The 16,390-nt window shown below is 38.3% G+C and overlaps 1 protein-coding gene across 1 annotated transcript; it reads left to right on the forward strand.

The window, feature by feature from the left end:
- The first annotated feature begins 1,292 nt into the window (after positions 1–1,292).
- LOC112878051 (myosin-6-like) lies at positions 1,293–15,981 on the forward strand. Its single transcript, XM_025942445.1, has 39 exons — positions 1,293–1,539; positions 1,814–1,942; positions 2,107–2,250; positions 2,797–2,942; positions 3,018–3,174; positions 3,436–3,494; positions 3,603–3,762; positions 4,165–4,314; positions 4,399–4,535; positions 4,625–4,771; positions 4,871–4,972; positions 5,679–5,736; positions 5,848–5,949; positions 6,472–6,509; positions 6,605–6,731; positions 7,368–7,535; positions 7,606–7,737; positions 8,395–8,504; positions 8,576–8,636; positions 8,916–9,093; positions 9,201–9,406; positions 9,764–9,883; positions 10,163–10,261; positions 10,974–11,183; positions 11,265–11,404; positions 11,487–11,595; positions 11,714–11,749; positions 11,826–11,882; positions 11,975–12,145; positions 12,235–12,384; positions 12,982–13,155; positions 13,835–13,939; positions 14,016–14,086; positions 14,168–14,267; positions 14,749–14,805; positions 14,896–14,952; positions 15,027–15,107; positions 15,226–15,302; positions 15,405–15,981. Exons 1-39 carry the CDS (start codon positions 1,537–1,539, stop codon positions 15,517–15,519), a joined length of 4,443 nt encoding a protein of 1,480 aa, XP_025798230.1. The 5' UTR covers positions 1,293–1,536; the 3' UTR covers positions 15,520–15,981.
- The last annotated feature ends 409 nt before the right edge of the window (positions 15,982–16,390 follow it).

Raw genomic sequence — 16,390 nt, forward strand, 5'->3', positions numbered from 1 at the left:
ATGAATGAATCTCTCTTCTTGTTTATTCATGGTACATATTTATAGTCCGTAGACTTGCTCTCCTTAACTAACCCTAACCAAACACGATACGAATCCTAACTGCCTAAGCTTGAGTTTACACGGCCTTGCTGGCCCCAAACACCCGTACAGGACCCGATTTGTAATCCTATCATCACCTTTCCCCAGGCCCGTTTTGCTCCTTGGCCCACTTTTGGCGCATCCAGAATATGGCGATAACAGCGCTGCTCCTTCGCCTGTCAGAGGGCCCTGACCCAACAGTGGCAGCACGACTTCCACTGTTGGGTAACACTGACAGCAGTCACTGTGCAGGCAAAGCGGCACACGGCCATATCTTGGCTGTAGATACGCACGTCAACTTTCCGATTGAGAAGACTACAGAGAGGAGCTAGAGATGAAGATCTCCATATCCCTCGTATAACAGGCTCCTGTTGGTCGGGCCCACCTGTCGGAGCCCCGCTCAGTGTAAGCACCTCCCTTGGACTATAAAAGGGAGAGTGCGCCCGTTAGAGCACAAGATCCATCCAAGGTTCCTCCTCAGGCCTACACAAGGTCTAGACTCACAAGCTGTCCGCAAGCACACTTAAGCAATACAACTCAAAAGTGGACGTAGGGTATTACGCTCCGGCGGCCCGAACCACTCCAAATCCTTGTGTCTTTCCCGTGTTCATTCACCCATCGATCAAGCGCTTCTAAATCTCCCCCAAACTCTTCCTTAACTAGGATTTGGCGGGTGCATTCCGCCGTCCGGCTGGAGATTTCCTCCGACAGTTACACTTAACTTAGATTTTAATTATAACTGCTCCCTCCATTTCATAAAGAATACAATTTTAATTTTTTCAAATAGATTAGCGGTGACATGAAAAGACTCTCATACCTTTAGTTTTCTTGCCATATGTGGTTAGTTTTGACACCATGTGTGGTTAGTTTTGACATGCAAATCAAATCTAATCACTTAATTAGTAGTTAAAATCGAATCTCTAAAATTGTATTTTGTATAATTTTTTTCTAATGTAGGATTGCACTTTTCATAAGATACTAGGAGTGGGTTCAAATTCCAGCATCACCTAAAATTTCCAAATAAACATAAATAAAATCCAACTCAACCATGTTTCGAGGGGCTAATTTAATTTCTGGAGTGCTGAGCGGGACCCATATGCTTGCAAGGTGGGTGGGCCCGCAGCGCAGGCCGCCGGGCTCCTGCTGTTTCTTCTTCATTCCGCACCATCACCACACCGCGACGCTGCCTTCTTCTCCTGCACCACCCTCCTCCTCTTAGCTTCTTTCTGCCTCCTCTCCAGCATCGCTGCTAAATATAGTAAAGGGACGCCCACAGAAACGCAACCAGCGCTCGCGACGACGATCCTGGGAAATGCTCGGGCCGGTGATTCAACCAGTTTGATCCCTTCCTCCGTCTCGCGACCCCCCGTTGTGCGGCACGGTGGTGCTGCTGCTGCTGCCGCCGCTGCATCGCAGGCTTGATGCCGCCGCTCTCCATCTGATTCTTCCGTCGCAGTAATGGTATTCATGCATGCCCGTTTCTCTTTAATTCCCTCTAGATCAAAATTACATCTCCTTTTGGTATGAATCCCTTTTTCCTGCTGCATTGCTTCACGATCGAGCCTCGCCTCGCCTCTATTACATACCCACCCCCTTCAAATGTTTGCTGAAATGGCCAAACGCAACGCGGCAATGCTCGCTCGTCCTTCTTGTGATCGCAGCCTCTTGGGACATTTCCAGCGCAATCGGGTGATCAGGCAATCATGGCGTTAGTTTAATGTTTGTTCCATTGCAGGCGTCCAAAAGCCGCTTTGTCGTGGGCTCTCATGTCTGGGTTGAGGACCCAGATGAGGCCTGGATGGATGGCTTGGTGGAAGAGATCAACGGGGATGAACTTGTCATAAACTGCACCTCCGGAAAGAAGGTAAATTGATCCGTGCCTCTTTTTGCGTGCGAAATGCTCCATAATAAAATTTGCTGCCCATGCAACGACGGCCGAAAATTACAGCCTTCTTTTTGGTTGTTTAAACAAATCTACACAACCGGTGTGTTAATTTAATTTGATGACACAATGCAATCGTCCTGTAGGTGACTGCTAATGTGTCAAGTACCTATCCCAAGGATACAGAGTCTCCACGCGGTGGTGTGGAGGATATGACAAGGCTTGCATATTTACATGAACCAGGAGTGCTTCAGAACCTAAAGTCCAGATATGCACTAAATGAAATATACGTAAGTTGAGTCTCTCAACACATAATCAATGCAACAGGAGCATCTAATTGGTACATCTCTATGATGTCCCATTCTTTATCTTCGCAATTGATCATGTTATGCTTAATTATTTTGAACAACAGATGATATGATGTTTAGATTCTAATGACACTTTCATTAACTACTGTTGTCTCTCGAGAGCTGATGCACATCTTATACTTCCTACCTCGTTTCACTATGTTGTGCTCTTTTTTCCCTTGCCAGGCGTTTGCCTGTCAGGCCTAATCTTATTCGCCCCCTAATAAATACTATGCTAAATACTATATGCAGATCTTAATTTCCTATCTTTTATCTTGAACAAACATATGACTTAGTCATTTTTCTTTAAACACTGGTCTGCTTCGGCACTGAAACATTAATGCTAATAGATACTCCAGTGGGGATATGGTGATTCTCAATGTGTCCTTTCTATTTCAGTTAAGAGTTCATATTTGGTAGGAGTTTGCACTTTCTGTGATATTACTAATGCTTTTGCAAGTTCTCTAATGGGTTGAATTGTTCTTCCAGACTTATACCGGGAATATCTTGATAGCTGTTAATCCATTTCAAAGACTTCCTCACCTATACAACAATCATATGATGGGGATTTACAAAGGCGCGGAATTTGGTGAGCTGAGCCCGCATCCATTTGCTATCGCTGACCGTTCATACAGGTGAGTTTTCCTCAGGCAGAAATAGTTAGACATGTCACATTCTCACCTATGAATCCCTATGTTTCCTTTATCCAGACTTATGATAAATGATCGTATAAGCCAAGCAATATTGGTGAGTGGAGAGAGTGGAGCTGGCAAGACTGAAAGCACTAAAAGTCTTATGCAATATCTTGCTTATATGGGTGGTAAAGCTCAAGCTGAAGGAAGGTCAGTGCAACAACAGATCCTGGAGGTGTGTTTTCCACCGGCACTTTAATTTTTATGTTGGTGTTCTTTCTTTAGCTGCTAGTACACAAGTACTATGGCCTACCTAAGAACCAGGAAAGATGACATGCCTGGGTTGGAATGAAATCATTTTGATTGGCTGTGAACTCACGCACCTCCTTTTTACAGAATATTTATTATAGAATTGTCAAACAAGTTATCTTCTTAGTACTAATAAGCACCAGTGCATTATTTACATGTATTTCTAATTCGCCTACTTGTTTGACAGTCCAACCCGGTTCTTGAGGCATTTGGCAATGCAAAAACTGTCAGGAACAATAATTCAAGGTAATGGACATAATGTGCTGCATAATGCTCCTTCACATTTTGGGTGGTTATTAAACTGCTTATGCAACTTCCTGTTTGGTTTTAGAACTTATCTTATTTTTTTTACAGTCGTTTTGGAAAATTTGTTGAGATTCAGTTTGATGCGAATGGAAAGATATCGGGAGCTGCTATAAGGACCTATCTTCTAGAAAGATCACGTGTGTGTCAAATATCTGATCCAGAAAGAAACTACCACTGCTTTTACATGCTATGTGCTGCACCACCAGAAGTAAGAACATATTCACTCTAACTGCTTTTCCTGAAATCTTGTAGTATAATTTTTCATACTACCATGTTTGTCTAGTTAGACTTCTACAAACAGTATTGCAGTGACAGTCTGGTAGCTGATACTATTCCGCATTGTAAAAGTGTTAGTGAACTGTAAAAATAATCTCAAACCAATCCAAGCAAGAGATAATGGTAACATGTTCATGGGAAGCACATATATCTACTTGCAATGCCATATTACAAGATTAGTTGTTTTCTTTTTTTATATCATTGTTTTTTCTGTAACCTCTGATACACCTTTTCTCAACTGAATGTTTCTTCATAAAGTTTCTTTTCCCTCTTGAAATTATAAGTAGATATGTTTGTCTATATCATTATATGTAGCTCTCAATATGCCTATCAGGATTGCAAGAAATATAAATTGGGAGATGCCAGATCATTTCACTATCTAAACCAGTCAAATTGTATTGCGCTTGATGCGATGGATGACTCCAAAGAATACATGGAAACCAGACGAGCTATGGGTATTGTGGGTATCGGTTCTGATGAACAGGTAAAACTTAGGTTTTGTCAGCTATGAGTTTAGTACATCACTAGCAGAGGAACAATCTTCTACATGCAAATTTCTGTCCTGCAGGATGCAATATTTAGAGTTGTGGCCGCTATTCTTCATTTGGGCAATGTGGAATTTGCAGAAGGAAGTGAAGCAGACTCTTCAGTACCCAAAGACGAGAAATCTCAATTCCATCTTAAGACAGCAGCTGAGCTCTTCATGTACATTATTTATGTAGCACTTTTGTTTAGGAAATTTATCTAAAGTTCCTTTTGCATTCCTTATATGGACATGTTCTGGCATTCTGCAGGTGCGATGAAAAAGGTCTCGAGGAATCTTTGTGTAAGCGTGTTATGGCAACACGTGGGGAGAGTATTACAAAAAATTTAGACCCACGAGCTGCAGCTCTGAGTAGAGATGCATTGGCTCGGATAGTTTACTCACGTTTGTTTGATTGGTATGTTTGAAAAACGTCATTTTGAAATGTTTCTCAGAAGCTCTATAACTGGTGTAGGAAAAGTAACACTTACAATAATTGCGCCTTTGACCTTTACAGGCTTGTAAATAAAATCAATAGTTCAATTGGTCAAGATCCTGATTCAAAGATTTTGATTGGTGTCCTGGACATTTATGGTTTTGAGAGTTTCTTGACAAACAGGTGCTTAACTGGTATGCCTTTGCATTTAATCTGCTGCTTATGTTCACATACTTATAGAGTCACATATATAAGTCTTGGTAGATCGATTTTACGATTCATGTATGATTACACCTAAGCACTTAAGCATTGGGCACAAGCTCCGGTCATCTTGCATGGCTCAAGTATAGATCACGTGAAAACCAACAAAATTCCGTGGGAAGAAATAAGGGGTTTACTGCATCTGGGAGTAAAATTTATGAGCATAGATCTAAAGTTTGGTAAACAAGATATATCACAGAAATCAACATATGCAATAATGTTTTGAGTAAACCCCTCTTTCAAGGCGAACATTGCATATGAGTTAATGAAATCCTCCATGCCTGTTGATCTGGATCATTTATAGACATGTAATGCAGAAGTACTGCTAACGATAACAACTGTATATAATAGCAAGTACAACATCACTTAAATCCAGATGTCACCATCTCCTTTTCTTTTATGAATACCATCTCCTTCTGTTGAGCCAAACAAAAAGCTTTCATCCTCTATTAAAAGATGGTGTATGACTAGTCTGTCACAAATAATAAACTATATACAGTGTAAGATGGTAAAATTTATTTACTCTAGAAGTAGATGAGAGTTAGTAACTACTGCATGAACAATCATATGCTTATGTCATGTTTAAAAGACGTTAATTCTTATATGTTGACACTTTGATCTTCTGCAGCTTTGAGCAATTTTGTATCAATCTGACTAATGAGAAGCTCCAACAACACTTTAATCAGGTTACAGAAAGAAAATATCCTATGCTGACTCTTAATCTTATTTTATTTAGATTATTTAACTATTTTATCCGTGAGTCCCTCTAATCTAACCACCATATGTCCCATGAACAGCATGTTTTTAAGATGGAGCAGGAAGAATATACGAAAGAAGAAATCGACTGGAGTTACATTCAATTTGTGGACAATCAAGAAATCCTAGATCTAATTGAGAAGGTGAAAATTTGGATTCTTGATGCAATGTCGTCTGAACAATTGGCACATACTAAAAAGTGATGGCATTTGTTAAGCATGAAAGCAGGATAGTCTACATTTAGAATCTGAGCTAACTGCCTAGTACATTAAGCAATCTCTTGCATCCACATTCCTGTTTCAGGTTCATTTACCATCACAAAGACGATCAGTTCTGTCTACTAATATCAGTGATTAGCTAGTAAATATGTATACCAGCTTGTACACTAGGATGCTAATAATATCAATCACAATTTTTCTTCATGCCATATATGCATTTTATTTTAGCTATCCATCTTATTTCTTGCCTCCTTTATCTCCATCTGTATATTGAAGCAGAAATTTATTCTCATATGACATGTTTGTAGGCCTGCTGCTTACTTGATTTTTGGTTCCTGCAGTCTTATAAACTGTTTAGCTATAGATATTCTATTATAAAGCTTGGTCCATTATGTGATTTGATCATGCCATGGAATCTTATTTCTTTTTCTGATTTATTTCATGTAGAAACCGGGGGGAATAATTGCGCTTTTGGATGAGACATGGTATATGCAAACAAGTTTTATATGTATCTGTGTATTCTTTTATTTCGTCAGAATCCCAGATTTTTTTCTAACAATTTCTTACTCGTATGCTACAGCATGTTGCGAAATTCAACCCACGAGACATTTGCTGAGAAGCTATATCAAAAGTTTAAAGACAACCCTCACTTCAGTAAACCCAAATTTTCACGGTCCGACTTCACTATTCACCACTATGCTGGCAATGTAGGTAACATGTTCTTGATGTACTTTTAAATATTAAGGTTGTTTGTAGGGTTTTATTTTAATGGTAGTTATTATGCAGTCTGTCTACACTCAAAACCCATTTGTGAAACCTCATAAACTTATTGAGATGAGAGAATCTATTCCTAACTTTTTGTATGACCAATATAAACATTCACATAGATGTTATTGATCAAAGCTGAAATAGTTTGACTTCATCCAGTTAGAGTTAGATCATTTTTAAAAGTTTTCAATGTAACTTACTAATCGACAAATAGCTCTTTCTTAAATCAGTATCGGAATAAATGACTCAGTTAGGGGCATGATAGAACTACTAAGGATCATGGATAGGACTTCAACTGGGGCAACATTTTGTGCGTAACTGCATATGTGTGCGTTGCAGCAACAACTTTTCCAGGAGCCTTAAAACATTCTTTGATCTTCATAATCGTGATGCATATCACCCATATTTTCACACACCACAATTCTTATAAAGATAGAATACAATATTCACCAATTTAATATTTGACTCAGTAGAGTCATCAGTTTATTGTGTTGGCTATTTGCCGGTGCTTTGCTCATACTGATTATTTACACAGTTAAAGTTTTTCAACGGAATGTATACTCTTTCTTTTGCAGGTCACTTATCAAACGGACCTTTTTTTAGATAAAAACATCGATTATGCTGTAAATGAACATCAAGTCTTGTTAAATGCCTCAAAATGTTCATTTGTTTCATGTCTTTTTCCACCCTGTGAAGAATCAACGAAGTCCACAAAGTTTACTTCAATCGGCACAAGTTTCAAGGTAAAAATAAATGCTTTCATTACTCCATCTATTTTCTGTATTGACTCTTAATTTTTGTATGATATTGCAGCAACAACTACAGTCTCTGCTAGAAACTCTGAGTGCAACAGAACCACACTATATCCGGTGCATAAAACCAAACAATGTTCTCAAGCCAGGAATATTTGAGAACAGTAATGTTCTCCAGCAGCTTCGTTGTGGGGTAAATTGTGCTTTCTTTGTATTCATCAAACATGCAATATTTTTATTGAAAAGATGTCTAGAGACACTGTTGGTACTATGCTCAATATTTCTATGGACAACAGAGTGAACCATTTTATTTATTAATTGGAAATGCATCTTCATGTGACAAAGGACCAGTTGAAACAACTTGTCATTCTTCATGTGTCAATTTGTTTTTATAAGACAACTAGACAATTATTGGAATTCAAATTTGTACTAATATACCTCTTTATTTTCTAACAAACTTTTATGCTGTTCTTAAGCCAAATTTTTTGCTTTACTTGTTTAACATCCTCCAAAAACTTTGTTTTACTTGTTGGACCCAGGAAATGGTGTCTAATTCACCAGTTTCTTTAAGTTTGTTAATGTATTTAGCATTAAGCCTACAAGTCTGATCAAACAATTACTAAATTTACCTGAGAATTAGAAGAAAAAAAAGAGAAAGAAACAATACTAATAACTGTCATTCCAGCCATCTCCGCTGCTCTTTTCTTACGTAACTTTTAAAAGGATTTTTTTTGGAATATAAAGTTTTTTTAAAGTAATCCCCATTGTAGGGATCTCGTTAAAGAGAAACTTCCTAATCTTACAAGAGATGGCCATTTGAATGTTGAGATATATTGTTATTTTTTAACAGGGAGTTTTAGAGGCAATAAGAATAAGCTGTCTGGGATACCCTACTAGGAGAACATTTTATGAATTTGTTAATCGATTTGGTATTCTGCAACCTAAAGTTCTGGGTCGAAGGTAAATTTGTGACTTAACTGATTCAGTGTTTCTATTCAATGTATGTCATATCTTATGTGTTTCCTTGGCAGCCATAATGAAGTTACTGCTGCAAAGATGCTTCTTGACAAAGCCAATCTTACAGGCTATCAGGTAATTATTAGAACAAGTAGTAATTGTCTGATACAATTAACTCATTCCAGTTCTTGAACCTTTCAAGAATTCATTCCGATACCCTGAAAAGAGAACATTCAACAGATGATGGTGCATTCCCCCATAAATTGTTTATTTACAGCAATTCCTGTAATGCATAAAAATCTCAAACATAATTTCAGAACCCAAGTGGCAACTGCAAAGTCATAATGTCAAAACATTTATATGCCATTCCATTACACTTTTTATGCGCCTCACTTTCTGACTTCAAATGCACAGATAGGAAAAACGAAAGTATTTCTGCGCGCTGGTCAAATGGCAGAGTTAGATGCTCTAAGAACTGAAGTTTTGGGACATTCTGCTAAAAAAATACAAAGCAAAGCTCGGTCATTTCTGGCTCGAAAAAAATATATCCAGCTTCAACTATGTGCTACACAACTCCAGGCAGTATGCAGGGGTATATATTCTTGTTTGAAAATTGATGAGAACTTCCATTCTCCTACTCTTTATTTCATATGACCTGGTTTCAGCAGTGAGAATGACTTCTATACTGTATTTTGAAAGGAACAATTGCAAGAAGGTGTTATGAAAACCTTCGTAGGGAAGCAGCTTCATTGAAAATTCAGACCTGCTACCGTATGCACCATGCAAGGAAAAACTATGTAGATGTCTGTTCTGCATCAACTACTATCCAGTCGGGTCTACGTGGTATGGGTGCTCGCATCAAACTCCACTTTAAGAGGCAAACAAAAGCTGCAGTCATTATTCAGGTACTTGATGCGGTTTTTGTTCCATATGTAGCTACTACTTCTGTTTGATTTCGAGAAAATACTACTTCTGTTTGAAGAAATTGAGTAGATGAACCCTAGGGTCATGAAACAAACTCTTTGAGGCAATATCTGGATCAAATGATGACTGGCTCCAAAATGCAAATATCTCTATATCATGTTTTTTCCACGAACGCACAGGAGAACTACACATCATTATATTAAGAAGAAAAAAGTACCTCTATATCGAACTGGATGCGGAGCTTAGCCTACAGCATGAAGTGATTCTTTCAAGTACATTCAGTCATAAATCCATGTTTGTTCATTACCCTACCTTTTTTATGCTCTCATTCCTTGCAGAGTCACTGCCGCTGTTATTTAGCACGCTCACAATATGTTAGGCTGATGAAGGCCACAATCACGGCTCAGTGTGGTTGGAGAAGAAGAGTGGCCAGAAGGGAACTCCGAAACCTGAAAATGGTAAGAGACCCTTTGTTTAAACATTATTGAACTTCCTTTTATCTTCTTTTTCCAGTTTTCTCTTGGTGTCTAGCTGCACCAATGATTAGATTTATTGTCTTGGACCTCAACCGAAGTTTCTCAGATCAAGTATACAAATTTCTTTAGTTGTATACATTTCAGTTATATGAGCCAAAAAACAAACATATAATTGGATTTACTAAAGTCATTGTTATTTTAAATATCAAGCCCCCCTTCTTGACCTCTTTTTGCCTGGCCACTCCGATCACTTACTTTCAGGCGGCAAAAGAAACTGGTGCTCTACAGGCTGCCAAAAGCAAACTAGAGAAGGAAGTCGAGGAGCTTACTTGGCGACTACAGCTGGAGAAACGTATTAGGGTATCTTCTATCATTCAATTTACAATAACTTTGTTTTTTACTTGGTGCAAAATGCCCTAGGGGAGGAGCATAAACCTTAATACTTCCTCCGTTCCAAATTATAGGTCGTTTTGGGTTTTCTAGGTACATAGTTTTTGCTATGCACCTAGATATACGCTATGTCTAGATACGAACAACCTATAATTTGGAACGGAGGGAGTACTAAAATTTCAACTGCATTATCTCTAGCAGTGTAGGGCATTCTTTTTTTATTACTTGACATCAAGAGAAATATTTCTCAGGTAAATATTTTGGTGGGACAAAAAAGGTTTTACGTTATCAGATGAGCCTATCATATTCATATGGGCTATGTACAATGTTTTTCTCGTAGTGTGGGCTATCTCCACTGCAAAAAGAGTATTATGTATGATAATAACGGAAATAGCAATCTCAAACCCTGCATTTGAGCTTTTTAAGCAACTACATACACTCATTCTTCCTACTTTCAGTAACCTGGTTCCTCAGTCCTATGGGCCTCGATGAGCTTCTCTAATGTGTCATGTACATTAAATGATTAAACGTATCTTGAAGTAATACAAGAAGGTGCTCGTGTTTGCAAGGTTTCTAATGCTAATAGGATAGCATAAAATCATTCATATGGTCACATTACATAAAAGAAAAAAAATGAATTTTGATCATCACTGGGTTGTTTTGCATGTTTTGGTACTTACAGGCTGATATGGAAGAAGCCAAGACACAAGAAAATAAGAAGCTCCAATTACAATTGCAGGAGTTGCAATTGCAGCTCAAGGACACAAAGGACCTATTGAAAAGGGAACATGAAGCTGCCAAAGAAGCATCAGAGAAAGCTGCTCCAGTACCAGAGATCCTTGCCGATACAGCTCGAGTCAATGATCTTACTTCTGAAAACGAGCGGCTTAAGGTATCAGAGAAAGCTGCTGCAGTACCAGTAATGTCTGTAGCCTCAATTGAGTTAGTGATATTCTTCTCTTTTTACTTCCAGGTATTGGTGGCCTCTTTTGAGGAAAAACTTCAGAAAACAGAACAAAAGTTCGAAGAAACAGAGAAAGCTAGGGAAGAATTACTCAATAAAGCCACAGATGCAGAGTCAAAGATAAATGAAATGAAGAACACAATGCAAAGGTTCTTATGATGTTACATGAAATTGCTGATTCTATCTGTCAAGTTATCAGGCATTACATCGTGTATATTTTGCCATGATTAGCCTTCAAGAAAAGCTGACTAACACGGAAGCAGAAAACAATGTTCTCCGCCAGCAGGCTATGAAAGCAAGACCTGATAATATGCCTTTGCTTAACATGCATCGGAAATCAGTACTCTTCTCTCTCTCTCTCGCTCTCTCTCTCTCTCTCTCTCTGGTCATATCTAGTAATATTATGAAAAATTGGTCTATACATACTCTTACGCTTCTCTGTATTTGCAACTCTGCAGAATTTGGGTAACGGAAGCGTACATTCTGATGAACAGGTGGGTGGAGCATCAACCTCATAGGTGTTTATAACCCTTTTTTTCATTTTATAACCTAATATAATAATCTCTCCAGACACCTCACGCCACTCCTATGGAATTTGGAAGGAGATCCCTCATTGAGAGAAATAATGTATATTTACTTGGCTGATACTTAATGTCTAGAAGCATTTGATAGGAGAGAAAAAACAATCAAATTATGGTTTCATTTAACCTTCCTTGCAGGAGAGTGTTGACACACTGATAAATTGCGTTGTTGAAAATGTTGGATTCAGTGAAGGAAGGCCAGTTGCTGCAATAACCATATACAAATGTCTTCTTCATTGGAGAGTTTTCGAGACGGACAAAACAAATGTTTTTGATCGACTGATTCAGATTTTTGGTTCTGCGATGCAGGTATTCCTTTCTAGTATTCCAAACCAAATTGCTTTGTTTGCCTTTTATCTCAATATACTTACCTTCCTAGAATGTTATGAATTTCTCAGAAACAAGATAACAACGCTGATCTCGCATACTGGTTGTCAAATTCATCATCTTTATTGATTATACTACAAAAGAGCCTCAAACCGCCTGGTTCTTCTGTAACAACTCCAATGAAAAGACCACAGACTCAGACATCGTTCCTTGGAAGGATGGTATGTCACGGAACTATCAGTCATTGCATGATATAATTTTGCATTTTAGCTGATGGAACCATTGAGACTGTTTTTCAGATGAAATCTGTACTGTTTACTCTAGTATGAACATATGGCAGCAGTTGTAGTAGTACCTTTCTTAAGCTCTGATCCATTGGGCTTGAGCATGGAAACATTGAATATAACAGGCTGTTACCGCATAAATTCAGGATTTTGTGGGTTATGCTAATCTGTCCATTGTTGTTTGTATGGCCTGCCTGTTGTTAGTTTAAAGAAATTACTTGGGATCCACTTCACCTAATCCATAGTTTTTTATATTTTGAACTTTTCATGGTATCCAAGGTGCAGCTTTGACCAGAGGTTTCTCTCACTTTTTTGTCAAGAGTATAGAGTATAATAGCATTCTAAAGAGGAGGGTTAATTTTTCAAGAAAAAAAGATATATCACTTTTGTAAGCACATATAATGACCTAATTTACAACAAGAACAAATTAGGATTCTCTGACTCCGATTCTAGCCGCCGTAATTTGATAAAATTTTGGATAGGATACTTAAGGTTATCTTGATTTTTTTTCCTTTGGTGTTATACGGTCCTCAGGTATTTCGTGCTTCAAATATAACTGTTGATATGGATCTCGTGCGCCAAGTTGAGGCCAAGTATCCTGCTCTCCTTTTCAAGCAGCAACTAACAGCTTTTGTGGAAGGCTTATATGGAATGATCCGAGACAATGTGAAGAAAGAAATATCTTCAGTACTGTCACTAGTCATTCAGGTTACCCCATCTATCGAAAGTCACCCTCAGGTTAAATATCAATTCATATTTCTGATTGTTCCAGCAGGATTAGTACAATTTTCAAAATAAGCTCAACCCATCCTGACAATCTAGATTCACCAAGCTATAATTGCAAGTACTGCATTTGGTAACAAAAAAACAATCTATGCTTATTCTTATGGACTTAAGGTGCAACTTTGACCACTATTTTTCTAGGAGAATATAGTTTTGTGTCCAATAAACGTAGGATATTATTAGGAAAAGTGCTTTTCAAGGCAACATGATTTTTATATATCCAGATTAAATATTTGAAAGCTATTGATGGTATAAGAATCAAAAGTTTGACCGGATTTTGGTCAAAGTGTCTAAGCATTTGTGACCAAAATGATTAGAATACTATGCTGATTTTAACTTACCTGACCAATTCTCACTATTATCATTCATTCAGTAACTTGCCATTATCACTGACGTGCTGAACACTTTGTGAGTGATATGCGAAGAAATTAGGATGTTCCTTCTGTCATGCATATATCTTCTTGCTGTTATAAGGTTATCTTGGTTCCTGATTAGGCTGTCATTTTTAAAGTTGCATGTTACTTGTATAACTGCGCTCTATTTCCAGACATGATTTGTTGTTGCTAGCCTAATGCCAATTCTTATATCCTTATTGATTCTCAAGGCACCAAGAAATGCAAAAGCTGGTTTGATTACAGATCAAGGCAGCTATTGGCAGATGATAGTCAACCATTTGAATGACCTCTTGAAAATTTTGCAAGAAAATTGTGTAAGTATTATCTGTGTACTTGCATTGCATTTGGTTACATGGTGTTCTGACTTCTGATCATTATGCGAAATTCTAGGTACCGGCAATTTTTGCTCGGAAGATCTTTACACAGATATTCTCATTTATTAACGCTCATCTCTTAAATAGGTAGAGATTTTGAGTCTATAATTCAGCCTGACATAGTTTTTCGTAACGCTAATGTTTTCTTCTCTTGTAACTATGTTCTAGTCTTCTTGTGCGGCGTGAGTGCTGTTCTTTTAGCAATGGCGAATATGTGAAACAAGGGCTGGATGAACTTGAGTCATGGTGTACACAGGCCAAGCCAGAGGTAAATGAGAGGGGGGAAAAAGATTGTATCCCCTGAACTTTGAGACATGTCTACTTAACCCCCTCAAGTCTTATATGCCTTGAAATTTCTAAAGGTGGAGCAAATAGTCCCCGGCCTGGACAGTCTTTTTCTTCATGTCATGTACTTTGATGAAATGCTTGCAAGCCAACATAAGCAGTTTAAAACGTTTATTTGTACCATAAAAACTATGCTACCCCAAATAACATCAAACCCTTGTATTGGAAAATGATGCTAGACGACCATCTTGCATGCCTCCCGATTCACCATTGCATCTCTTGTTTATACTAAAACATAGCCAAGTTTTGGTTAGGTTTCTGGTTGAGCTTTTGTAAGGGGGCACATGGTTTATCTAAGCGCAGATTTATTTTCTTGCAGTATTTGTTAAGTTTTAATGTACTTTGGCGTTTCATAGTAAAGGCAGAGATAGTGTTTCTTTTTACTAACTCTCAAGCACGAACAGTATGCAGGATCTGCATTTGATGAACTTAAGCACATATGCCAAGCTGTTGGTTTCTTGGTATGTGTAACTTGAGCACACATGTTTTATTTTTATTACTGATGGGGCTAGCATTGGTAAGTGAAATGGAGCTTATGTGTTGGTTGGCAGGTCATTTTCAAAAAGTTCAGGATCTCATATGATGAAATCATCAACGATCTGTGCCCAGTAAGCCGCCCACCACCACAACCAGACATGCATGTTAGGGAAACGGTATGCTTATCTGCACTGTGATGATGCAGGTGTTGAGTGTTCAGCAGATTTACAAAATATGCACGCAGTACTGGGATGACAAATATAATACCGAGAGTGTATCTGAAGAGGTAATTAATATATGTAATAAGCAGCAAACGTATGCATGCGTGAGGTTGCATTGGAGGATTCATGCATGTAAGGTGGCGGTGTTTGATTAAATTGAATGGACTTGTTGGTTGATTGCAGGTGCTTGACGAGATGAAAAAACGGGTGAACGAGGGAAGCGCTTCAGACAACACGTTTTTACTCGATGAGGAAATAAGGTACATTATATATTTATTTTATTTTCTATTTGTTTGGTATTAGTGGAATGCACTTTGATTCGAATCCCCTTTATTAATTATTTGGTGGCGCAAATTAAACAGCATGCCTCTATCGCTGGAGGAGATCGCGAGCTCAATGGACGCCAAGGACTTCCAGAATGTGAGTCCACCGCAAGAACTCCTTGACAACGCGGCTTTCCAGTTCCTGAGAAGCTGAGGCCTACATACTGCACGTAGATGGATCGGAGTAGATAGCTAGCTGCTGTACGTAGATTATTCTCAGAAACTGTAGATATAGCTAGCTTTGGAATTAATTCGCTTTTGCGATGATCGATGATCTTGCATGCTTCTCCATTCTCGATCGCCTCTCTCGGGCCGGGCCGGGCTGGACTGGGCCTGGCCTGGCCTTGTAAATTAGTTGCTTCATTCTTCTTCGTATAAGTATATACGTAGCTCAATTGATTAATTGTAGGTGTCGATCCGGTGCCTTGTGGCTGCTGGATTGATTCATTGATTGATTACGGAATTCCAAGGGGGCGTGGTTGTGACTGGCATGACTGGATAACAACGCCAGGTTCCTTGGACATGCATCCAATATGTAGCCTCTTTTTATGTGGGTCTATATGCGATGTTTTAATATAGAAAATTTACTTGTTTTGCATCTTTCTCGATCCATAGCTGTTAATAGGATGTTGTTGTAATTGTTGTCGCGTTGCCTTTTGTTTCACCTAGGGTCCGTATGTGCAGTGCTTTTCTAGTCTGTGTGTGTCTGCTTATTTTATTTTGATTCATTCGGACCCTAGATTCCACTAAAATTGGTCAAGCTACAGTTGTAGATCCGGTGTACATGCAAATATGATATCTTCAGATTTTCTGAACCTGCATGTGTCGTTTCTTTTCATTTTTTTTGTCTATGAATTACTGTATCGTGTGTTCTTGTCGAAACTTTCAAAATATTTTTTGAAGTTGTTTCTGTTCTGTAGGTTGCCATATTTTTGGTTAGATAGATCAGATTGGCGGGGAAAAAAACTGTAATGTTTTGTAAGTTCAATTTATGTTTTTTGTCAATCTCAATTTTTTTCTTTCTT

Source organism: Panicum hallii, chromosome 9 (assembly GCF_002211085.1).
Source record: "Panicum hallii strain FIL2 chromosome 9, PHallii_v3.1, whole genome shotgun sequence".
NCBI lineage: Eukaryota > Viridiplantae > Streptophyta > Magnoliopsida > Poales > Poaceae > Panicum > Panicum hallii.